This window comes from Ammospiza caudacuta, chromosome 1 (assembly GCF_027887145.1).
Source record: "Ammospiza caudacuta isolate bAmmCau1 chromosome 1, bAmmCau1.pri, whole genome shotgun sequence".
NCBI classification, from domain to species: Eukaryota; Metazoa; Chordata; class Aves; order Passeriformes; family Passerellidae; genus Ammospiza; species Ammospiza caudacuta.
Window position 1 is genome coordinate 132,485,836 of NC_080593.1, and position 26,233 is coordinate 132,512,068.

The window sequence follows — 26,233 nt, forward strand, 5'->3', positions numbered from 1 at the left end:
CAGCCTAAGTCTGACTCCTGACAGTAAGGAACACATATTGGCTTACTCCAAGCTCTTCAGCTGGCTTCTACTGCCTTAACAAACACTCAAGTCAAGAAATGAGTGTGAACATTAAAGTATAATCAATGAGAGAGATGAAATGTTTAAATGAACGTGCTCCATTTTTAGAGGATAAATACACAAATTTTAAATGAGTTTGAAGTAGGGCTGGCAAGTTAAATTACTAAACTGTTATAACAAGGGTAGCTTCTGTGAGCAGTTCAGTCTGTTCCTATCAAGCAAAACTCCCAATTCTACATAAAAATTTAATACAGATAAGTTCTTATCTGTAAAATGATGACTTCACAGACTGATGGACTGAAAGAAAAAGTAACAAAATTGGACCGGTTGGAGAACAATGAGTAGAATAACAAATCTGATTATGTTAATATAGAAAGTAGGACTCGACACATGTAATTTAAAAGACAGCTCACAAGCAATGGGAAGAAATTCAGAATGCCCTCACTGACCTTAAGTTTCATGTAGGACACTCACAAACACCTGTTAACCACAACTTATTAATCTTGACTTATAGAGTCATAGCAGAGTCCAGAACAAATTTCAATTAAAAAAAAAGCTGCAGCCCTAGTGCTCCCAGACTGAATTTGCCTCAAAAGAAACAAGGGAAATCAACACAAGCTCCACCTCCACACAGACAACTTGAAAATAAAATTTCCTTATAACAGGAATTTAATGTTTTACAACTTTAATAAACTGACTATGTGATAACCATAAAAGCTAATCCAAAGCAAGTATGACTGAAGATTTGCTTTCCCTCTCTAATTCTGTCTAATCTAGTCAGATTCCACTGAACATTGGTCATTCTGTAACTGTAAAGAATGTAAACTATGAATGGCTGTCACAATAAACACAAGCAGGATGCATTCTGATCATTAGCTATTAAAAGCTTTCTCCCTCTAGGAAAGTACTTGCTCCATCTATTCAAACATGATTCAATTGCCATGTGAAGTGCAATATGCTTTTCCTAGCTTTACAAATCTGTTTCAATGCAATTCTTCAAAAGCTATTTAAGAAACAAAGGAAACTCCAACCATCCTCAGTTTGAAAATATTCTTTCCCTCACTGAAATCTGACTCTCAGAGTAGTTCCACCAACTGAGCTTGAAACATTGGCACTTACCATTTCTCATAAATCAAATTAAAACAGTACTTCAGAAAACCATTATATTCTCACGAAATTGTACTGGAAGACAGCTTAAGAGAAAACTTCAATTTCTTTTATTCTCCTAACTAGCTATATTCACCAAAGCAGATGTCTTTCAAAGGACATGAGGAAAAGGCTTCCCATGCAGAAGACAACTCTACCTGGAAACATCCCTACAGTACAGAATCCAGATTTGACAGAAAATAAGTAATTCAGGATAAATACTTTCCATGCACTAAGTGCTTTTCATAAATTCAGCAAAACTACAAATTATCCCACGTTCAACTTGTGAATACAACAAATTAAGGAAATACTAGTAAAATAAGAATTACCTTAACTCTTGAGAAACAATTGTAGACAATCCAATCCCATAAAGAAATTAATTTCCTAAAAATAATTTTTGTTCAAGATGCCAATAAGGCAATTTTGTGAATTAATTCCTTGCAATTGTCTTTTAAATCATTAAGATTTTACCTGTGCAGGAGAGTTAGCATCTTCACCCTGCTTCTTCTTTTTCTTCTTCTTTTTCTTGGATTTGCCACTTGCAGAACTCTGAAGAATTGGCTCTGCTTTTTCTCTATCATTATCTGAAATCTTCATATGGGAACAGAAGGTATTTAGCATTTAAAATGACAATGAAATATACCTTGTATAGACTAAGCATAAATCAATAGCTAAAAGGAATATACATATACAAGTGGAAATGAGCACAGTGTTATCTATTTAGTTCATTCTAGAAAGACCACATTCTTACATGCTATCTGGTAATACAGGTAGAGGAGCTGGGAATGGAAAAGGCAGCAGATCACCAGGAAATAGTGGCATGGAAATGCTGTTTTTCATGCTGAGAATTAAATATTGTCAAGAAATATTTATAAAAACAGATCTAAACCCTCCCACTCTATACTGATAATGTAGTCCTTGTAATTACGGCAAGACAGAAAGGTTTAAGTTGGAGCTAACTGATTTTTCTCTTCTCAATAACATTCAGTGTTTTCCTTCTCTGTGTACAGAGCAAACACAGTCGTGCTACTCTTATGAGTGTAACTGTGATGAGAGATTACCTTTAGCATTACCCTTTTAGTTACTTTAAGAAATGGCAGTGGTAAGGCCAAAGTCCTGGAGCTAAGGAGAAAATACCACCTTTTACCTTCTGAGTATCAGATCTCTCTTCACGCTGAGGAACAGAAGCAACTTTTTCTTCATCTACCCAGTTTCCCCACTCTTCTGCTGGCGCATTCCAATCAGAGCTTGGATCAGCTGAAGAAAGTCCATCTACAAAGATGAAAAGGTTTTTTCAGGAATATTGCCTTACCCTACAGGTGCTCATTTCCAGTTTAAAAACCCCCTACACATACATCTACTTCTTGATATCAAGATATAAATAGTAATTCCCTGTCTTTCTGAAAAAATGGTAAAGACTTTATTGATAAGTGGAGGACTTTTTAAAGTAATGAGTATGACAGTGATTTTACAGAGTCTAATCACAGCAGCAGCTAGCTAGACGCAGTTGCTTCAAGACATTTTTCTAAACTATTTGAAGAGGAACAAATTTAAGAATTGTTATCTATCTTAAGCTGTTCTCTGCATTTTCTTTCTAGCTAGTGAAAAAATTAGGATGAACTGTAACACTGATCAATCTTGCCTTAGTAAGATTCCTTTACAAGTGATAGATCTGAAACTAAATCTTACTGATTCAAGTAATCTTGTAACTTTGCCATTTTTAATCGTCTTTTTTTTTCCTAAGACTCTTAAGTCCATACTCTATTTTGTTATTATTCATTTATAACGGAATGATAGGATTAAAGGGTCAGTTGCATAAAAACTAAAAATATCAGAAGGGAAGAACTAAGCCTTAGACTGTTTAGTAGAAAGTTGCAGCAAGCCAATTGTAAAACAGAACACATTGTAAAAGACTGCATTTTCATTTCACATTTATATTAACATCACAAATATTTCTTCCCCTCAGTCTATACCAAACTGAAGAACAGCCAGATTTGGTCTGCCAACTATGGCATTCAATTTAAACAATGAAAATAAAGTCAAAATAAAAATCAGTAATAAATCCAATTAATTTTTTTGGCAAACATTATGAAGCCAAAAACACATTGAGATCTTAAGATTAGTTGGAACATTTAGAATAGTTAGAAACTTTCCTAATAAAAATATTATCTTAATGACACCTACTTAATATGCTAAAATTTACTGATTTGAAAAATATTACTCAATACTTTTCAGTTTACCTACTGCCCTCTCAGTAACTGCTTAAGAAAAAAAATTCCATTCTTAGTAGTAATAAAAACTAGTAGTATTTGTATGTACAGTTAGTTTTCTTATCCTGATAAAGCAGCAGGGTGTATCACTTTGGCCTAAACTTGCATTTGCCCACTTCTGCTAGTGTACTCTTAGTTGACAACTATGACAAAATTTTATTAACAGAAGCTTGAACCATAAACATTCTATGCTCAGATATGTGAATCAATTATGCTTTTGATAAAACATAAAACTGATTACTTTCAAAGGATTAACTGAAATGTGCTTTCCTTCTCCTTAAACTAGGTAAAGCACAAAAGGTAAGTTTCAAAATTATCTGGTAACAGAGCAATCATGCCAACAGTGGTGGAGTCAAGGACTGCATCAATCTATTCCACTTTTCCAGTTATTTAACTGCACTAAGTTGTTCTTAGGGAGAAGGTAACAATGCAAGGCTGCTTCTGTCAGCTTCTGGAACAGTTCTTCAGGTCAACTCCTAATGAGATGCACTATGCTTTTTCATAAACAGGGAGGAGAAACTGGGGAGTAAACAACCACTGTTCTACAACTCCCAAGTAATTTCAGTTATTTCTGTCCTGTATATGCTTCCTATATATGTAAGAACTTCCTAATGTTTGCTAAATGAGAAAGCAAGTAAGATTAAATATAAGAGTCTGATGTTGCCTTAACTTTCCAGTAAGGTACAAACATGTAAAAACAAACTGACTCAAATTCTATCTACTAAAAACATATTTTGCAGACTTGCAGAAAATTTCTCATCACTTGCAGCAAGAGTCTTTCATTACAAAGATTTTTCTACCTTAAAATGCATGAGCTCTCTCACTTCTGAGTTTGAATATCCAAGTATTTTTCCTAAAAATTTACCATTTTCTATCAGAATTTATTAAAATACTTATTTTTAATTCCTTCAAACTGTCTATTAGCTTACAGAATTCAAGTATTTCAGGTTTTTCCTCAGATACCCACCACTGTCTAATCCGAGTAGCTAATATAAATAACTACACTTTAACAGTAATTAACACTTTTTTAATGAACATTTTAGAGGAACATACTTAACCCAGACCATTCGTCATCAACAGGGGGTTGAGCATGACTTAAATCCCACTGAAAATCAGAAGTACCAGCCTGAGAAACTGATTCACTGTTGGAACCTGAAAGGGAATAAATAAAATTGTACTTGTAAGTTAGCAAGCTTCCTGAAGTTTTCTTGGAGGAGGAAGTCCAATCAAAGTAGGAAAGGAAGACAAAAGGCTCAAAGAAAATGTCAGATTTTAAGGACTGCAGAAGACAGGAGAACTAGTAGGGTCTTGTGCATAAGGTATATTCATAAAACAAGGAAGCTGAAGAAGGAAGACAAAATAAAGCCATGAGAAGAACTCAAAAAGAGATAAGAAGAGTGAGTAAAAGCAGTCTCCTCAATCTGAAAAACACCAAGAAATTTTATGGGAAATAAAACTGTTACCCTGTATCAATAAGATCTCTTACAGTTAAAAGCTTAAAATATCACTAGAAAGAAACCTCATTAATTACATTGCAGATCAAACAAATTATACATTACTAAGAATCCACTTCTCATTTAAAGCAAAGGTTTAAAGAACATAAAAGCAGCAGGACAAACAACAGTAAGGCCAATACCAGTCATGATAACAGAAGGTGTCACATATCTAACGTAACTATTTTCAGAAAAACAAACAAACAAAATTTCACGAAGAAGTAAAACAACAAAAACTATTTGTAAGAATTAAATAAATTAATATTTTACTGTATGATGAAACTTCTGAAATTCAGTTTGAATAGAATGTGGGTCTCTATTTTACATACACCTCTGCAAAAGATACCTCAGGTGACAGAAATATGGACATGTTCTCATTTCTTTTGTGGTCACTTTGCATTACAACATTGCTGGCTAAGGTACACCAAAGAAAACTATTTCTCTGGAAGTTGAAATGGTGGTATTGCAGCTGAATCTTAGCTCAGTGTGTCATCCTAGTATCCTAGTTTATTTAATAAACTGTCATAAGTCTTAGCTTAGAAACTGAACTTGGTTCCAGGTGGCTGCTTGGGATTTTTTTTTTTTTAATTAAAACTCTCTGTACAATTAAGATGCTGGACACTGAGCCTAAGTTCAACAGTTAAAAGCCTGGACACTGCAATAGAAGCAAATGTAGCCTAAGTGCATAAGCACTTGGCCAGCTATCTCCGAAAAGGAAACTGCCATGCCAAGCTCATGGTGTAAGCAAGCAAGAGCAAAAAACCTGACATATGATCCCTTTATTGCATAATAAATCATTGTAGGACTTATGTTAGTTGTTTAACACACAAGATTTATTATGAAGACAGGTTTGTACTCTATAGCACACAGCCCTTCAAAAAAGAAAACCCCAGAGCTTCAGCATTTCCATTCATCACACAGAGAAAGACTCAAGACTTCAAATCCTGCCTATGGAACATATTTTCAAAGTAATGATTCAGTTCCTTGATGGGGAAGAACTCAATCATCAAATAACAAACTCCCTCACAGGACTGGGGTATATGGGCTTTCCCAGAAAGAAATCTTCAGATCTCTAACTTGAGATATTGCAAGGCTGAGAAACCTCTTATGCCCATTATTTAGACTTAACACACAACCAAGGTGGCTAAATAAGAAATCACAGAATCATAAAATCATTTGGGTTAGAACATACAAAGATCACCCCATTCCAACCCCCTCTAGTTCCAACCTTCTTACTAATATTCTGTGATTGATCTAGCTTTTGATTATCAATTTAATACAGTTATATTACTGCATAATTTTAGCATAAGAAAATAGCTTATTAAGTGTCTTCGACCCCTTTGCAGTACAATTTTCAAAGAAAAAACAGAAAATGCATATTTGTATCACTTGGCAAACTCTGTTCCACCTAGTGGGAGTGGAAGAGAGTGGAAAAATCTATTGAAAGGCACACATACCAGAAACTCCAGGAGTTAATCCAAATGAGGAGAAAGAAGTAGAATTCTGTTCAGAGGTATTAATCCTTGCATCCACATTCCAAGCAGCTGTGGGGAAAGGGAGAAAAAAAAAAAAAAGAGCATCACACACTGCTGGCAATGTTGAAAATGTAGCTATTTAATAAGGAATTGGATCAGAAAAATACTGGCTAGTCCAGCCATGATTGCCATGATGACATTTCACATAACTGAGGACATTAGTTAGTGCTGATAGAGTTGTGACTTGATGAACACACAGCTTGAAACAATTGTTAAGCTTTCCAAGACCATCTTCCCTTTACAGCTTTTTCTATATATAAGCTTCTCACAAAAGAGAAGTCAATTGGTTTTTGAGCCCCATACTATTATTCCTCCCATTACTGCAATCACTAAATTTTGAAAAGTACACGTAAATGGAGCACAGCTTGGAGTATATTTTATATATATGTTAAGAAGGGAAAAAAATTCAGAACAATTTTTGATGAATAGGAGATACTGCTTAAAAACGAAGACATACTAGACTGTTACATATGCAAGGCAGAAAATAAGCAGAAATAGCCAGTAAAAACTACTAGTGGCTTTTATTTAGAATTACATTTACTTAATTGGGGAAGAAGGGGGTAAAAACCAGACAGGTATTCCAGATGTTGTCCAAAAAGTACACAGCCACTAACCCCCAATTTACTGACTCCTGTGTTAATGCATCCCAGCATACTGTTTGTGTCCTTTGCTACTAGGATCTACAGCTGGCTCACATCCACCTTGGGGCCCACCAAGACCCCTTATCCACAAAGCTGCAATCCAGGCAGTCAATATCCAGCCAGGGTTGCTTCCAACCAGATTCAGCACTTGATGTTTGTCCTCACTGAACTTCCTCGGGTTCCTTGGCCCATTACTCCCATCAGGTTCAGGTCCTTCCGGATGGGATCCCTGACCTGGACTGTTTCAACTGATTCCTGCCCCCACATTGAAGTTTCATATAATCTGGAAACTGGATGTGAATTATATGGTTGCCTCCTCCAGGTCACTTATAAAGATGATAAACAGGACAATTCTAAGCACAGCCCTGTGACATCCCCCTTGTCCAGCCTCCAGAGAGAGTAGGACTTACTGACCATTACCTTGGGCCTGATCAGTTTTACACCTGTCCTAGTTTGGATGCAACAACACTGTGAGAGACAGTGTTGAAAGCATTAGTCAAGCCATCATGAAAGCCTTTCACAGCTCTTCTTCACCCACAAAATTATTCATTTTACCAAAAGCAAATCAGCTTGGTAGATATGATGTATCCTCAGTAACAAAACCAACAAAAAGTTGATCAGTCACTATGAACTGCCTTATTAGAATACACAGCAGAACACATCTAGCCAGAACATGAAAAAAGCCCTTTACTTCTACTCGGCAATGGTAAAGCTTCCAAGGGTATATCAGATCTAGCCTTAGGAACTTAATTTCAAGATCTGCCAGAGAAATAAAAGAAGGTCTAGACTTCTGCAGATTATGGCTGGGGTAGGGCTGTGTTTTGGATTTGTGCTGAAAACAGGGTTGGTAATACAGGGATGTTGCTGAGCAGTGCTCACACAGAGTCAAGGCATTTTCCACTTCTTGTATTGCTGGCAGCAAGGTGGCTGGAGCTTGTCTTCCCAACAAGAAGTTGAAAGAGACATAGCCCGGACAAGTGACCCCGACTGGCCAAAGGAATATTCCCTACCATGTGGCACCATGCTCAGTATAGAAAGTGGGGAAGAAAGAGAAAAGGAAGGACATTTGGAGTTATGGTGTTTGTCTCCACAAGTTGCTATTAGATGTGATGAAGCGCTGCTCTCCTGAAGATAGCTGAACACCCACCAGCCCATGGGAAGTAGAGAATTATATTCTTGCTTTGTTTACATGAACAGGTTTTGCTTTCCCTATTAAACTGTCCTTATGTCAACCCTGGAGTTTTCCAGCTTTTCTCCTCCTGATGTCTCCCCTGCTGGTGAGACAGTGAGCAATCAGCTGGATGGGGCTTGCCTGCTGGCTGGGGTTAAGACTCCACAAGTCTGAAGTAACACTGCTTTCCAGAAGAGATGAGGATACTTAGACTGAACAGTGGGGAGGGCCATGTTACAGCATTTACTAATAACTTGATGACTGTTGCCCAGACAGAAATCAAGAAATCTCTTCTCCATTATTACTATGGACAGCACAGGAAAAACAGCAGAAAACTGTACTGAGCACTAAAAAAAAAAACAGTTTCTAATGAGAAAAATAGTGTAACACTGTTTTGAGAAAAACAGTGTAATGAGAAAACCAGTGTTACACTAAGTGTCACAAGAGTTAAACAATGTTCATGCCTGTGGCCTAAAAAAAAAAACACCTGCCAAAATGAGACAATTGATTTCATCATGTAGGATCAACAGAAGAGACTGACAACCTGGGTTTTAAGACATTATTTAAAAGAAATTATGCTCCAAAATGGCTTAGTAATCATCTCCAGAACTTTATGAACAACATTGCGTTCCTGCGTTCCTTCACAGAAATAATTTTATGTCAGATAAACCCAAAAAACCCAGGTTAATTATACACAAAAACATAGATGCTAAGCCATCAGCACTTGCAGTAAACAGAAATTGTTCTGTTAATATTTCACTAGACCATGTCAAGATTTTTTAATATATAAACAAAAATATTTCAGAGACTACTAAAAAATACATTTATGTAAAATCGCTTACATGAAGCAAGTTCTTGGAAATAGCTTACCAATAGGAGTGAACAAAGAACGCTCTTTCCAGGGCCTGCCCACCAGGCTTACTCCCCAGTCCTTTCCATTTCCATTAGCATCTCCAGTGTCTTGGCCCCACGCCAATGTCTCAGTCTTCCTCTTCCCAGCTGCAGTTGAAGGAACAGATGTCCATTTCTCCTCCCCTACGCCAATCTGTGAGGAGATTTTTACAGGCTTCTCATTCCAGCTTCCTCCATTTACTGTATGGCTTTCACTCAATCCTGGAGAAACTTAAATACAACAATAACAAAAGGATTATTTAACTGGATGGAGAATTAAAATATCACATATTTGCACATTCACTTAATAAAAAACCCCAAATGAATGGCAGCTTTGCTACACCAGTGTGATACAGACAGGGCTGCTGCTCTGTCTCAGCTGATTTTCCAGTTCAGATGATATGCACCATCTGTCTACCAACTTGAAGAGGGAGGAAAAAACAGGACCAACTGCACTCTCTTTCCTCATCCCTTTCTTTATAGGGCTTGAACCCAGTGTTGGTGAACTGGTGGTGTCTCTAGAGTAGAAAAAGGGTGGGGAGGGTACTTTCAAAACTGTCAGCTAATTTCTCTTAGACAGTATGGGGATGACTTGTGGAAAAAACCCACACACTAAATGGTGAGTATTTCCTGTTTCATAACTGCGTGCAGCAGTTCTCCAAGCAGGATGTAGACAAAATTACCAAGTACTAGAAAATACTTCCTAAACACTACACAGCATTTACAAAGAGCATAGATATCATACTGATCATAGAATCCCTCACAGTGAGAGACAGAAATCATAGTTACACTCAATTTGTAACATATTTTATGTTTCACTAAGGTAAAAGACCACAACACTGCAAGAATCTGTTACATGTTACCCTCATGAGAAATTACTAGCCACTGCAAGTTTAATGTATTCTTGGAGAAGTCAGCAGTACACTGAGACAAAGATCATAATAGAAGATTTTTACATTTATGTCCCTATAAAATATAAGGGCTAGTGCATCCAGCCTCCCTTCCTATATATCACAAACCTTTCTCAAAGTGCTTTGTATATCAAATCCCCTTTCTCTTTTTATATATGCAGTGGAAAAAAACAGAAAAACTGCTCTTCCACAAGCATTTAAGAAATATTTGCATATTACAAGTGTAACACTTAAACAGTAAGCCAAACCCTTATGCACAAGTCAGTATCATATGCCAACAAAAAATACAGACCAAACATTTTATCTGTCAAACGAACTTGTAACTGACGCAGCATCAACATGCCCAATTCAAGCTGGCCTCCCTGACATAGAATGAATTAGATGAGATATGCCTAGATTTTCTCAGACAAATCAATTCCAAACACAGACATCTGTAAGGTCACCATTGCTGTACAAAACCACTGCCCTTGGTCTACAGCACCAGCATTGCTCCTGTCAGTCAATGTCCTCCTAGCATCATATGAAGTCTTAGGCAACAAAAGAATACTGAAGAGACAGAAACCAAATTGCAGTTGCTAGAAAAACTTTTCTGCAACTTTGCAAAAAGGCAGCTGAGGTTCTGAAGAAGGAGCTTGATTATTCTCTGTTTTACTCTTTTTTTTCCTCTTTATTATACTTCTCGCTTGTCAAAAACTTCAACTTCTAAATGACCAGCCAGTTCTCACTGAATCACAGAAAACCAAAGATTGAAAAGGATCTCTCAAAGTCACCTAGTCCCACCTTTTGTTCAATGCAGAGGTAACTTCAAAATTATACTACATTATTGAAGTTCTGGAAACCATAAAGGCTGATTGTCCAGAGATGCTCTGAACTATCTCATGAAAAGCTTTTTTTCCTCATGACCTTCCCCTTACTGAAACTCAGTTATTTTCCCCTGTGCTCCCATTAGGCATCTCTGAAGAATTCAGCACCCTCCTTCTCAGCCATGGTATAGGACATTTGTGTGTGAAGTAAAAGCTCTCAAAAACAAGCAGAAAGGAATTCACTTTCTCGATCTGTGTGCTTTTATTAATTCATTTTTTGATTTGCTTATTTATACTAGTTATTTTTGATTACAGCAACACAGCTAATGTTGGCTATATGTAAGTAACAACCATCTTGATTTCATTATGTCAAACTAATTCACTTCAAGTATTATTATAGCAGTATCTGTTATTAGAAAACTGTTAAGATTTACGAGTCAAATATATTAAGTTTTGTGTATGACATATGTCAAGTATATTCTTTTTATAAACATGTAAGTTTATAAGTAAGAACTTTCAAAACTTATGTATTTATGCATCTCAAAGGAGAATGTAAAGAACTGAGTAACTTGTATATTCAACCTGGAACAAGTGTAAACAATAATCAGGACTTGTGAGCTTTCTGCAGTTTTCTATATTGTTTTGACAAAACAATTCATTAACACAAATACATGAGTAAGTCTGAAAAGCTAGCATAAAGAATTTTTCAGCAGAGCTTAAAAATAAATGTTACTGTTCTGCACATAAAGGTTTTTATAACAGGTAATTTACCTGAAAATTCAAAATACTGAATTGTATTTCTACATGTAACAGAGACTGTTTTCAACTTCTTAAGAAATAACTGGAACTTAGAAGTATAATATTTGCATAGCCAAAAGAGCCAGATGTACAGTAAAGTTCCAGGCCAGTAGCTCAAAACCCTGCACGGACAGTTGCTGTTTTCACTTCTGTAAAATACTCCTCTAGTTACTTAGGATGACCAATAACAGAAACTTTACCTTGTGGAATTGATGACTCCCCCTTTGCAGGTTTAGAACTGTTAATCTGTGCATTCAAAAGCGAATCACCTGATTAAGAGCAAAAAAAGGTAGATTAAGCTTTTTTAAAAAACAACACCTGTAAAAATCTTTTAACAATCCATTACTAATATTTTAAGAAAATAATATATTAGTACCTTACAGTAAATTCAGACACTTCCAGAAAACTTAAGGATAAAATTAAAACGCTCTATTTTTTATTATTTGTGTTTATGCTGCAGACAGAATGCTGTCAAAGTGACTTGGGACCTATATACCAAATAACTACAGATTTCAAAGAACTTAAACTACTTTCCCAATGAACAAAGAGCATAAATCTAAAACACAGGTTGTTATTTACAAGCAAAGAGTGGCTCTAAGTATTTCAGACCTGTAACTCTTTCTAACATCTCCCTCACCATAAAAACACTAGATACAGCTAAATTCTTTTTGGATTAGTCTTGTACACGGTGATACACAAGATACAAAAAAAGTATGAGAGGTTACAGTAGTTACAGTTAGTAACAGTGCATCAAGACAGTTGGAACTACCATTTCTTGAAACTCTGTGCAAACTGAGGGAAAAAAAAAGACAACAGGAAACAACTGATCTAGTCCTCGGGGCAACAATGATGCACTCAGTCAAGGTGCAAATGAGAGTCAATGAAACAGGACAGGAGGGTGAGGCATACCAATTTCAATGAACTGTTTCAAGGTACCAGACAACTGTTCAGCTCAGTCTTTTTGTGGCTTTGCTAGAACACCAATTTTCCTTTAATTAAAACACCTATTTCTCAGTTTTACCCAAATAGGAATTCCTGTGCCCACACAATCTTTTGCTTCTGTAACAGCAGCAGCTGTATCTACTGAATCTTCAGCTACAGTAATTGACTAGTAAATCTCAGCCACATGTGCCTTACCTATTATGAACAGCTTTAGTACATGATGCTACTAAATCTATGTTGGAAAAAAATACCTACATGTTAAGCAGTGAATGATATTTTAAGAGAACTTCAGAGGCATAACCTTCCCACAAGGAAGCACTCAAAAAGTTAAGGAGTTGGTGCTGCCTGCAGCAGTGCTGAGGATGCCTTTGAAGTTTCTGAAAACAAAGGGCAGAGTCACAGAGCACAAGTGAAGGAACAGGGACGGGCCTGTGCAGCAACCAACAGCGCACCAGCGCGGATGGAGGCTGGTGCCTTAGCCACTTGCTCCAAAGCACTCTTGGGTTTCCCCAAAAATATGGCTAGAAATATGCACAATGAGAAAGTACTTTTACACAGCTTGAAATAATTTCCTCAAGAGTTTCACCTCCAAATATACCTAACATACATCCAAAACAGAGTCACTATTTAAGCATTCAAGTAAAGTTATCTTTCTAGGACACATTCACAGATCTATCAAGCATCATACCTTTATTTTTTCTGAGACCAACTGGAAGTGATGGTGTAGGCATCAGCTGTTCAATGGATACAGTAACTGTGTTTTCTACGCCCTGGAGATTTGATTCTCCTGAGCCACTGTCAGTCAGCACCTTGTCTCGCTTACGCTGCTGGCGCTTCTCTCTGTTACTGATTTTTGTTTCCCAGGCTCCTAAAACATCACCCAAACAAAAAATTCACTAAGGCAGAGAGGAAGAAAAGATTTTTAGCTTGTTTCATATCAAACAGAAGTCTGAGGGCATTTTAACCAGTCAGCTTCAACTTTAGATTGAAAACACAAATTATTAAAGCCAAGGGTTTCTGCGATAATACTTGGCTTCACAGAGCAAAACATGAATAGCATGAACACCTTACTATCCATAGTTTCTCAGTTTTTATAAATTACTTTAAAAAAATCAGTTGAAGTTACTAATTACTGTTGTTTCAAAGAATCTATTTCCATATATAATACATGACTATGGAGTTATAAGTTTCTTGTGTTTCTTTATGAACCAAACATGAGTAAATCTTAAACAGCACTTAAGCCACAATGTTTGCACTTGGTGTTAAGTTTGTGTTCAGTACCTTCATCAACTTCCTTTCCATCCAGACGAGATGTATCCTGAACTGTTTTGGAATCTCCCTTTGATTTCTTTTTTTTCTTTGACTAGAATAAAAAGAAAACATTTTCTTAATGATTACTTACTGATCACTTGGTATAGTGATTCAGAACTCACTCTCCCCCTAAAATATAGGAATAAATTTAAAAGAGATTCTCCAGAACAACTCTCTGTGAAAGACTTATGCAGCACAGAATTGGCAGGTGGGGGGAACATTACTTATGCTGCAGAGTACAAAGCCAGTAGAAGCTACGCCGGCAGCATCATAGTCACAGAGGAGTAATGAGCTGTTTAGCAGGCAGATGCCACTTTGTCAAAATTTGTTTTGTGCAGAAGTATAAAGTTACACATGAAGAAATAAACAATGTCAGCGACTCCTTTAAAAAAAAAAAAAAAGGTTAAAAAAATCTAGCTTGTAAATTACTTCAAAACACAAGCTGTGATTAGAGCACATACATTCCAAACTCTCTTTTCCTCAAGGTTTCACCAGTTATGGCTTCTTGGATGTAAGACCTAAGCTAAACAAATAGGAACAGACATGACTGCTTCTGCAAATAGTTTCAGTGCAACAGGTAGCAATATAGAGTGTTGAAAACATAGTATTGAGGAAAAAAACCCCAAGATATTGGGAGAAAATATATTGCAGAAAGTCTTGGAGCAAATTGACTTGACTACCTTAGAAGGAAGATACAGTACTGAAAAGCTTTTCAACCTAGTGAAGAAAGGTATAAGAACTACCAGATAAACATGAATGAAAAACAATGAGACTTTAAAAAGAAATATGGTTTTCCCCTCAAATGTTACAAGGGAAACTATTCACTGTCTCCGAAATATTTCAAGAATGCTGGACATCTTTCTGGAATACATCTGCCAGTCAGACTAGTAATTGCCAGCTGTATACCTGAGTTCCCAAAATTTGGTTTTCTAGTCTTAAATGTCCAAGAAGTGTCTAACAATCTCTCTGGAATTCAGAATTGGTAACACCTAAATTATTACTACATCTGCTGCAGATATGCTATGGGCCCCACAATGGCATGCAGCTCATGTGCCTTAGAGTTACCACGTCCCCAGAGTAATCTGTAGCTTCAATACAGGTGCTGAGAGCAGTACAGCTTGTTAGTGCAGCAAAGATGATAAAAACTCACTGCTTATATCAATGCTGCATCACCACACCTATAACATTTGGGAACTAATTTGAACAGTTAGCTCATGGTTTAATGTACATGGGGACCCAAGCTGAATTTTCATTTGCTCAGCAGACTACCTTTGCCCACATACCAGCTAACTAACTTCTGAAAAGCCTCCAAAAGAGAAGGGCTGGTTTCAAAAGGAACCTGAAGAGAATTGGTTCTAAAAATATGAACAAGTCAAATTATTTGCTAGGGCATCTTCTAATGAAAGAATTAAAAAGGAAAGTGAGAATTAGCATTAAAATTAGTTATATATTGCCTCTTCAAGCTCAACTAGAGAAAGATTACAAACAGAATAAGTTTGTACCTTTGTCAACCATTTGCAGCTACACTGAGACTGGAACTTGAGATCCTAAAGTTTCTATCCACAAAGCCATAACTACCCAACTGTCCTTTGGCACTAAGAGAACACCTGAAATTACTTCAGAAGGCTCCCTGACAACAGTTCAAGATGACTACTCTTCCAAATTGTGACTTCAGTTTCGTTAAATAACTAGCTCCTACGGTAGTATTTTATGCTTTTAAGGAAAACATCAAAGTTTAACAGCTGAAAAAGAAGTTTGTGATTAACAAACACTGTTTTTAAAAGCAAATCTTGAAAACGTGTTTACTTTCCTAAACTGTGTTACCCTGTTCTGAAAAACCAGAACCATCCTTTTTTATCCAATCAACCCATCACCTGCTAAACTTTGTACTGCACCAGTTGCTATCTCAGTACCAAACTGATGGAAAGAAACAGCAAGAGATGCTAAAGCCAGAGCAAGCCAGCCAGTCATTCTGCAGAAATCTATGCATTCAGACTGTCACCTTCTGCAACACACAAAGATGCCAGTGTTGGCTCTGCCAACAGCCAAGGAGCACATGAGGAATACTGCAGGCCTGCCAAAATTATTTAAGTCTTTAGGATGCATTGTGCCCCATGCAAGAACAATAGAAAAATAAACCTTTCTTCTTGATCCCTAGCTGAGTAATCATTTCTAGTATTTAAGACAAAGCAGTTATGTGCTTGCAAACAGAACGGATGATGACATTTTAACTTCCCACAATCATTTCTTAGGGAACAGCTCCTTACACTAACCACTAAAGAAACCCCTGTACTGTGGCAAGTCACTAATTGCAGAATAAACCCGGTGAGCAGCCAGAGTCCAGACATTACCCAAAGCTTCCCCTCTCACAAAGCAGAAAAACACACATGAAATTCACAGCCCTGAAGCAGCCAAGAAATACAGAAACACAAAGGATGTGTGATTTTTACTGAACACATATACTGAAGCACAAAAAAATAACCATGCCCTTTGGACCATATGCTATATGCATTCATATATGTAACACACATGCACATACAACTTCAATCACAGCCATTCTCTTACACCATCCATCCCAAAGATGGTACACAAAGACACTTAAACAGGACCCCCTACAACCTCAGCAGGTTTGTAATGTTACACATGTTATGGATGCCCTGAGAAGCCTTACCAAATAATTAAAAGCCTGTACAGTTACCATAGTTCAAAGGAAGTTCTTAAGCATGCTTTTAATTGAAGGGTAACAATTTACTCCTGACCCAATCATTTTCTGCCCAGGATCCCCCAAAGGGATATGAAACCACAATTTGAATAATCATCCACATTCATTTAGTGGTACTCACTTCCTAGAGCTGCAGTTTCAGCTTCACATTTTAAAATTCATGTCACTGTGTTTGCAATTTTAATGTGAAGTTGAGTTTAGAATCTAAACACCTACTCTACTTGAAAACCTGCAAATAGAGTTGTTCATTCAGGTTCAAATTGTGGTATGTTCTTGGGAAAAAAAAACCTCAGCAAAGTCAATCTGATATGCAAAACATGGAGAAGAGGAAGAGCCACACAGCATGGAACTTTAAGGCAAACCTATTTCACAGAAAAGTCAATCAATTTGCAAATTGCAAAAACATTTAAAGTCCTACAGCAAACTAAAAGGATACAGTCTTTTATCCAAAATACTAACCACAAAAGAGGGTAAGCAAGTGTATTTATTAATTAAAGCTGGGATTGGAAGGGACCTTAAAGATCATCTAGTTCCAACCCCTGCCATAGGCAGGCACACCTTTCACTAGACCAGGTTGCTCAAAGCCCCGTCCAGCCTGGCCTTGAACACTTCCAGGGATGGGGCATCCACAGCTTCTCTGGGCAACCTGTTCAAGTGCCTCACCACCCTCACAGCAAAGTGTTTCTGACTGTTTATACACAACCTTCTATTTTTCCTCAGTATAGTTACAACAAAAGCGCTTTATTTAAGAAAATAAGTCAGAAAACAACGACAGTGGGAAAACTTCATGCACAATGTTAGTAAAAGAATCAAGCAAAAAAAATTATCAAAGGCTCAAGCATATCCATGTTGCCCATAAATAACAGCATATATAACAAAAGAAAATTAGTCCTCACGGTTCAAAAAAGAACACTGCCAGTAGTAAGGTTACTTTTAGATTAGACATTGCAGATGAATGGTTTAAAATATATTTTAATGTAGCTGTTTAATTTGCATAACAAAAGAGCCCACACCAGACTTCAAAGCTCACATTTACCATCAAAAATCAAGAACTCTAATCAGCAATGGATACATCTGGCAAAAGAAATAAGCAGGCACATGGTCTAAATCCTTTGAATAGTAGTCCCCCAATTGGTAGACCATTTACAAGGCACTTAACAATACTATCATTATGCTGCATCCCCATGAAGCCATCAAGATGAAACAAACTTTATTTCTGTAGGCTTAAGGCTGTCACATGATGAACAGAGATATCAGTGTTTAGTGGGGGGCTGGGAGTGGGGTTTTCTTGACAAACATTCTGCAATAAGGAATGTCTCAGAAGTTAAGAAAATACTACTTTAGCTCTTTTCAACTCCAAATTAGATTTAGTACTCTTCACAGTAAGAAATCTGCTTCTTCATTCATATAAGTAACAGGATTTCAAACCAAAACCAGTTATTAGATATTGAAATATTATAAATCAAATGTCAACATTTTTGCTGTGTATCCATAACTAACCTTTTCATTCTTCTTTTCTGTGTCCACAGGCTGCTTTATATTGTCTTTATGGACAGTTTGTATTACTTCATCTTCAGATACATCAAGGAAAGACCGTCCATTAGGCTGTGTAAACAATGAGCATAAATAATAAAAAATTAGAGAAAGCAAATGAAACAAAGCTCAAATTACACTATTACTGAAATGTAATTGTTGATGGAAAAATGCCTGTAAGATTATTGAATAGAGAGACCAAATTGTAGATTGTTGTTCAAAGGATCTACTGCAATTCTGTATTTATCAAAGAAATGAAAACAGAAAGAGAACAAGTCTTATAATTTCATCTCACTCCTATTTACCTTTCATAGCAGAAGGTAAATTTCAGAAATTTACCAGCTTTTGAAATTACCTGTAGCTATTCTGAAAACTGATTCAGCTACAGTTGTACATACCATAAATTATCTAATTAAATTAACACAATTACCACTTTGTAGCAGTTCAGCAAGAGGACTAACTTTAAAAAGTAATTTCTACATTGACCAAACATCTGCAATTTCTCTCTATGCAAGTTCCCTCCCAGCTCACTTCCTTCACAAGTTAAACTTCATAGTAGAACAGAAATTAGAAATCAAACATGAAGCATGACTAAGCATAGTAGCCCATTGTTCTTTTCAGACAGACTTGATTACAGGTGTTACACTACTCTACCATTTCTCCCTCACACAATTAAGGAAAGAAAATGAGCATGTATTATTCAATGTATAAAATTAAAACTCTGGACAATCATTAAATGAGTCTTTACATTACTTTTGACAGCAAAAGCATACACCTTAGTCTACATATTTCCCTTACAGAAATGTAGTAATTTAGAAATCATTTACTTCTAACAAAAGGCTATGGCTGAAGTTACTCTGCTTAATTGCAAAAAAAGATCTAAATATTGTACCACAGTCAGCCATTAATTTCACTACATGGAAAACAATTGTTAAGAGTAGTAATTGATAGAGTCCACACAAATATCACTGGTTCACATTCAGAATGACTCAGATAAATGAATGACTCAAAACTAAATAAGCATAAATAGCTACTTCAAAGCTGCTTTAAATCCTGCAATTCTCTCAAAAGAAATTTCAAGCTCTATTACCTTTAGTTAATTTTTTTTTGCTATTAAAAACCCAAAAGCTATTATAACTCTGCTTCACACAAACCTAATTGCCTCCAAATAAAACAAAAGCCATATCACAACTTAGCATGGCCTATTCCTTCAAATATTAGATCTGATCCTCAATTTAACTGTTAGAGGCATTTAAGTCTTGCCACATTGTACTATGCCTGCAAATCACCCAGCATGATTTCACTAGTGCATAACACAGTATTGCTTACTGTAGTTAGCAAGCATGCCAACTTCTTCAAAGTAACTATAAATAGAAATTGAAAGATCAGGTCACCTACCCCTCTTCTCCTTCAACAACCAGCTTTAACCTAGACTTCTCATATCTAACATGCAGTGCATTTCCCTCAGCATTCTGAAAACAAAGTACAATTTACAAGTCTGACCTAGGAACTCTCTCTAAAAGTTCTTCTAAACCAAGTTCGCCTTATTGGTATATTCCACAGGGATACCAAAGAACTGATATTTCATCTTCAAAATAACTCATTGTCAAAAGTCAGTTCTTGTGCCTCTCTATTTTCTCCAGGGACTGCTTAGAAGTAAACTTAGATAACACATTTGATGCATCTTGTATTGGGTGTAGACCAAAAATTTTACAGCCAACTAACTTTTTAAATTCTGTACCTTGCTTCTTAGCTATTACATATGTACCTTAAATTGAAAAGTACTTTATTAATCCCTTCCAACTATTCAATAAATAGAAGTTTTATTTTTTAGTTTAAAAGAACTTCAGCACTTTCTCTGAACTAATAAACGAATTCATATCCATAAAAAACCCTCTGGAAAAATTCATCCACATGACTGTTCAAAATGGTGTCTGATCATCTGATCATGTAAACAACAACCTTTAGAAACATGTTAGAAAACTTGGACTTTGATACATTTGGGAGAAATACATCCCTTAATTGTAATAACCTCCTTTTCAGTGGAAGCTTTCCACATTTATTTTCTGCCTATAGATGAATCATAGAATTTTAACCAAAATCCATGTGACCATTTTTGGATGAAAGAAAGCAATGGAAGCAAGAAACAAGAAAGTTTTTCTACAGTATTCAGAAATGTTTAATTTTAAAAAGACAACCACAGCCCAAAGTTTAAAACTTTATGGGTAATAAATTAAACACACACTGGCAAAATTAATTAACTCAAAATTGTGCAATTTATTATTTGCCATCTTTTCTACCCTCATCTGAAAGCTGCCAGGCAAGATGCAACAAGGCAGAAGTAATGCTGTCAGTAACAGCATTGATTACTTGAATGCTTTTCTTGCCTAAGGACCTTAAAATTCCAATACTTAAATAAACCTTTTTGCACACACACTTCATTTGAGGGTGTTAAGATATACCAAACGTAGAAAAGGTTTTGCTTAGACTTTCAAAACAAACAAAAAGTACTCTTTAAACATGGTAGTGCAAAGGATAACTCAGTTTCATGCTTCAAACAGCATTAATGAAACTGCTATCACCTCAAGCTACAACGCTGTATTAGCCAAAATCTCAGTTACCCATTAGAAAGATACCTCTGCTTACCTCTTGGCCAAAGAAAGAATCTGGTAACCAATGTTTTCTGCAAGCTTCTCTTCAGAAAGAAACGAAGCAATTTTCTCTATGAGGCCCAAAGAATCCTACAGCCCTACTTTTGCCATATGAGCACTAACACATACACAAACCAACACCTGAATATCAGCTGAAAGTATAAAGTCTTTTCACAATCTAAGTGCAAATAAGCAATAATCAGCCATAGCCCAAAAAGCTCAAATATGAAACTTCCTCAAATGAATGCAAATACTTTTACTAGAATGTGTAGCATTTATTCTCCAGGTGCATGAGAAACAATAGGAAGTACAAAGTCAACTTGGTATTTTCCACATCTACAAATGGATGGTGTGAATGGCTTCCTTTGGTGGTTGCAGAGCACAGAAGATGGCTACTCTCAAGTTTCTGTGGTGCTTGGCAGATTGCACAGAAACCATGTAAAGAACAGCTTCACTTTTTTTCTACTGAAGTAGGAAAGGCACAGTAATTATTCAGAAGGGGGAAGAATCAAAATTAACTATAAAGTTTTATGGACAGAAAAAAAATTCTTAATGAGGCTAAAGACTTATTTAGACAATTTGCCTCTTGCAGGAGTTAAAATAAAAACGAAAAAAAAAAAAAAAAAAGCAGCTGCAAGTTTACTGCACAGAATCAGATGTAAAGACACCATGATACCCTGCTCCAAGCAGCCTGAAAGCCAGAACTGGCTCTGTAAACTTTATTCTTAATGAATGCTACACAGTTTCAGCTTCATTTTTTTCAGTCTGTTCATAGCAAGTAAATAAACAAAATCTCATAGGTACTACTGTATTCAGTCAGCACAGTGCTATTCAAAGAAACCTATTTTACTAAGAACACGTAGGGTAAGTTGGACCCTACTTATACAGGTACTGAATAAAGCCACATGCCAGGAAAAAACCAATCAATACTCCTCCTCAGAAAAGCCACAGTGAGGAAGACTTCTGACCCTGACTGATGAGTGTTACACATCACCTGCCATACAGTGAGCTCAGGAATTCTGTATTAAAGTAACCCTACAGCTTTTAATTAGACATCTGTAGTGTGTTCTTAAAGCCACAGAGCAGTTGCTCTAAGCTTTCTGAACTGCCTGCAATGGAAATCTAGACCCTGGCATAGCAAGGCTGTAGTAAATCTACTGCTAATAGGCTTTTCCCTCCAGCCCTCAGTATTAGCATCACAGCACACAAGCCACACGATGAAAATCACCAGGCAGCAATCTGTAAGAATTTTTGTTGCAACTTTACGTTTCCAATGCTATTTTGAGAATTTTTCACATAAGTCAGAAAACACTGGGACATGCTAATATTAGTCTCTAAACTTATCTTGGAAAATGAGCACAAGGCAGGCCTATTAAACTTTGTCACTGGTATAAACTTATTTGCACTTCAGTTAATGATTCAGTTTGTACATTTCCTTTTGGAAGAAGGTAGGATTTTTTTCTATCTCACCATGGAAATAATGAATACAAAGTACTATAAAAATAACTTTTAAAATCCTAATGATACAGAATGACGGCTTAAAAACTACTTTGCTCTTTTGATTACAAAACGATTTGCTCCTACATTGCCTTAACTTTATTCTATGCCTACATAAACCAAGCTCAATAGAGTACAATTATTTACATTCACAAAAAAGTCAGTTATTTTTTATATAAAATTACTAAAGTTTGTTTTTGTGAATCTGTCAAGTCAAGAGAGATATCCACCTATTCACTCAATCTTCTGTGGAGGCATTTTTAATGTCTTTGGCAATGACTTGCACGAGCTTGTTATTTATTTTCATATTGGAGTTTCAACAAAATAAATGAAGCAAACTTGATTTAATTTCTAGGGTTAGTCTTTGTTGTCAAGAAAGCATAACATATTTATTTGACCCTGAAGTATCTGCTTCTCAAGATGGGGAAAAAATTACATCTTTAGGTTGCTTTCTCCAAAATGGAGAACCTAACTACACTGGAAAGATTCTGAATCATGTTTTCTCTTCTTGGGCTCAACATTCAGTCTCTTGCAACTTCCAGAAACAACTTCAGTAGTTCAGTGTTCAGAGACAGGTTGGTGACATACACTCTCATTAAAAAGTTTCCCAAACCTCTCAAATCTTAATGCTGCCACAGACTCAAGTGAAGATACAAACCTAATGTGTCTCCTTTCTCTCATCATTAGGGAAACAATTCAGATTTTATAGAGCAAGATATAATTATACGACACAGTTGTAATAGGCAGGGGACATCTGTTACACTTTCATTCCTATAATCTATTTGGACATAAATAGGATTACAAACATCCTAACAATACAAAAGCTATAGAAGCAATCCCCTTCAAGCCCCAAAACTGTGACAACTGTAAGCTTTAAAAGGACAGTTGACAATTTCTGCATTCTACTAATTTTCTCTTAAGTGGATGGATGCATACTGTAAAAGCTGGAAGGTTCCCACACATATTAAGGATTTAAAAAATATAAACTACAGGAATGATCTCTTTTTAAGGGGCTGTAAGACACAGATTTCCTTATTAAAGGAGATGATCCTTACAGTAATAACTAAATCAGACACATTCCTACTGAGGCACGCTCACAGCAACATTTGACACTAACGTGTTCCATTGAAAATATAAAGCAAAAACCTGACTCGAGTTTGAATCATCACAGCATTCATAGAGCTTAGAATGCTGCTTCCAATGGTCTTTACCTGCCTAGACTACAACTCCTGGCTTGAAACTCTAAGCCATGCTAAGGACTCCACTACTGGTTGCTAACCCTATTATTCAGTGAATAACAACAGTAATAGCAGCTTTCATACGATTTTTGTTTACAATAAAACGCTTCCAAAAAGCCAGCCTTTTCCTCATCACCCAGGGTTATTAACGTGCAGTTTACTTGTGGCAGCGCTGCTCCTCCAGGTTTTCAAAGAAACAAAGTAACCCAGGCGACCTGAGACGGCTCCAGAGCAGACAGGACCCCCACACTTCCTTTCACAGGCAAATATCGCACGGCGGCTTGCGGAAACCTCTACGGCACCCGGATCCTTCCCACCGCGGCAGGGCCCGGGGAGCGGCAGCCGGGCTCGGGCCGCTCGCAGACGCGACCCCACCGGGACCCGGCCGGGTGCCACAGCCCGCCCGGTGCCGCCGCTGTCAGCTCGGTTTCACCCCCGCTGCCCTCCCGGCCCTCACCCCCTCTTACCCGCGCCGCTTTCTCTGGCAGCTTCTTCCTGTTTCGCTTCTTCTGCTCATCGCCTTTCAGGTTCAGCTGCCCGGGGCCCGGGCCCGCCGACTTGCCCTGGCCCCCGCCGGCCGTCAGGGCCGCGCCGACCGCCTCGTCACCCTTCCTCACGGCCGCGCTCCGCGCCGGCTTCTTGCGGAGGCCGCCCCCGCAGGCCGCGGCCAGCAGCAGCCCCAGCAGCACGAACCCCAGCGCGGCCGGGACCGCCAACGCGAGCCAGGTGGGCAGCGCCTGCGGGTCGAGGCCCAGTTCGAGGCCCAGTTCGGCACGCAGCAGCCCCAGCCCGCCCGACAAGGCGTCCCGCACCCGGGCCGCCGCCTCCTCAGCCCACCCGGCCGCCGCCTCCTGCCAGCTTCCCGCAGCCATCGCGGTCCCCGGCCTCGCAGAGGCCCGAACCGAGCGGGGCGGCGAAGGCGCGCTCAGGCCGAGCGCATCGCGGCCTCGGGAGAGCCGCGCCGGCCCGCCCGAACCGGAGGCACCGGGGGTGGGGGTAGGACGGGACGGGACAGGACGGGACGGGAGCGGAGCCTCCGCAGGACGCGGCTGCCTCAGCCTCGGGGCCGCCCGGGTCTCCTCCTCTTCCTCCTCCCCGCCCTCCGCCTCGCGCGCGACGTCACCGCCCCGCCGCGCGCCCGCCGCAGCGCGCCATCAGCGCCATCAGCGCCGTCAGCGCCGCGCGCGGGGCGGGGGCCGCGCCGCCTCCTCAGCCTCCCCGGCGCGCCCGGCCCGGCGCGGCCCAGCCAAGGGCGGTGCCGGCGGGGAAGGCTGCGAGCTCGACGTGGCAGGCAGCGAACGGAGCGGGAGCGGCCGAAGCCGAGGGGTTGGAATCTGAGGTCATCAAATCCAACCTATGACCGAACAGCTAGACCTTGGCACTAAGTGCCACGTCCAGTATTTTCTTAGACACCTCCAGGAGTGGGCAGCCCATTCCAATATCTGACCACCCTTTCCGTGAAAAAATTCCTCCTAATCTCCAGAGTGAACCTACTCCGGCGCAGCTTGATGTCCTCTCGTCCTGTCAATGTTTTCCTTGAAGGGGCCGTCCCCCCGCCCTCCCAACCTGGCTACAGCCGCCTTAAAGGTGATAAAGTGACCCCTGAGCCTCATTTTTTTCCAAGCTAAACACCCACAGTTCCCTCAGGAACACAGGACTTGTGCTCCAGCCCCTTCACCAGCTCCATTGCTTTTCTCTGGACATGCTCCAGCACCTCAATGTCCTTCTTGTAGTGAGGGGCCCAGAGCTGAGCACAGGATTTGAGGTGCAGCCTCACCAGTGCCGAGTGCAGGGTGACAGTCACTTTTGTGGTCCTACTGACCAAGCTATTTCTGATCCAGGCCAGGATGCCCTCAGCCTTCTCGGCCACCTGGGCACACATTGGCTCATGCTCAGTTGCTGTCAGCCAGCACTCTCAGCTCCTTTTCCGCTGGGCAGCTTTCCAGACACTGCGCCCGAAGAGTGTGGCATGGGGTTGCTGTGATCCAAGTGCAGAACCCAGCACTCAGTCTCACTGAACCTCTTAAAATTGGCCTCAGCCCATCGATCCGGCCTGTCCAGATCCCTCTGCAGAGCCTTCTTATCCTCCAGCAGATCAACACTCCCACACAACTTGGTGTCAGCTGCAAACTTGCTGAGGGTCAACTTGATCCCCTTGTCGAGGTCATTGATAAAGATGTTAAACAGAACTGGAGCCAGTACTGATCCCTGAGCAGCGCTGCCAGTGACCAGCTGCCAACTGCATCAGTTCCATTCACCACCACTCTCTGGGCCTGACATCGAGCCAGTATTTCATCCAGCAAACACTGCACTCACCCAAATTGTTAGCAGCCAGGAGAGGGCTGTGCAGTGTCAAAGGCTTTACCAGAGTCCAGGTAGGCAACATCCATACCCTTTCCTTCCCTCATCCACTAAGTGGGTCACCTTGTCATAGAAGGACAGCAGTTAGTCAAGGATGGTTTAGCGTGGACTGTTTTCATTTTCCAGAAAATATTAACTGTTGTTGTTGCAACTGGTTGCACATTTGAGCCACCCTAACATCCCAAATAATGTATTCTGTAAGTATTCTAAGAAGTTTAAGATGTTGCACTATATAGATAGAGGTGACAGAACAGTGATC

At 38.8% G+C, this 26,233-nt stretch overlaps 1 protein-coding gene across 2 annotated transcripts in view; it reads right to left on the minus strand.

Annotated features, from left to right (window-relative positions):
- MTDH (metadherin) overlaps positions 1–24,586 on the minus strand; it is a 34,579-nt gene extending 9,993 nt beyond the window's left edge. For both annotated transcript variants that reach the window (XM_058806434.1, XM_058806424.1), the window contains exons 1-10: positions 24,081–24,586; positions 18,195–18,299; positions 13,943–14,024; positions 13,350–13,529; positions 11,920–11,988; positions 9,187–9,438; positions 6,427–6,513; positions 4,530–4,628; positions 2,354–2,478; positions 1,678–1,797 (exon numbers count right to left, since the gene is read on the minus strand). In XM_058806434.1, coding sequence (XP_058662417.1) covers positions 1,678–1,797; positions 2,354–2,478; positions 4,530–4,628; positions 6,427–6,513; positions 9,187–9,438; positions 11,920–11,988; positions 13,350–13,529; positions 13,943–14,024; positions 18,195–18,299; positions 24,081–24,485 — 1,524 coding nt within the window. In that variant the 5' untranslated portion in view covers positions 24,486–24,586. The remainder of the gene's footprint in view (positions 1–1,677; positions 1,798–2,353; positions 2,479–4,529; positions 4,629–6,426; positions 6,514–9,186; positions 9,439–11,919; positions 11,989–13,349; positions 13,530–13,942; positions 14,025–18,194; positions 18,300–24,080) is intronic.
- Positions 24,587–26,233: the final 1,647 nt, after the last annotated feature.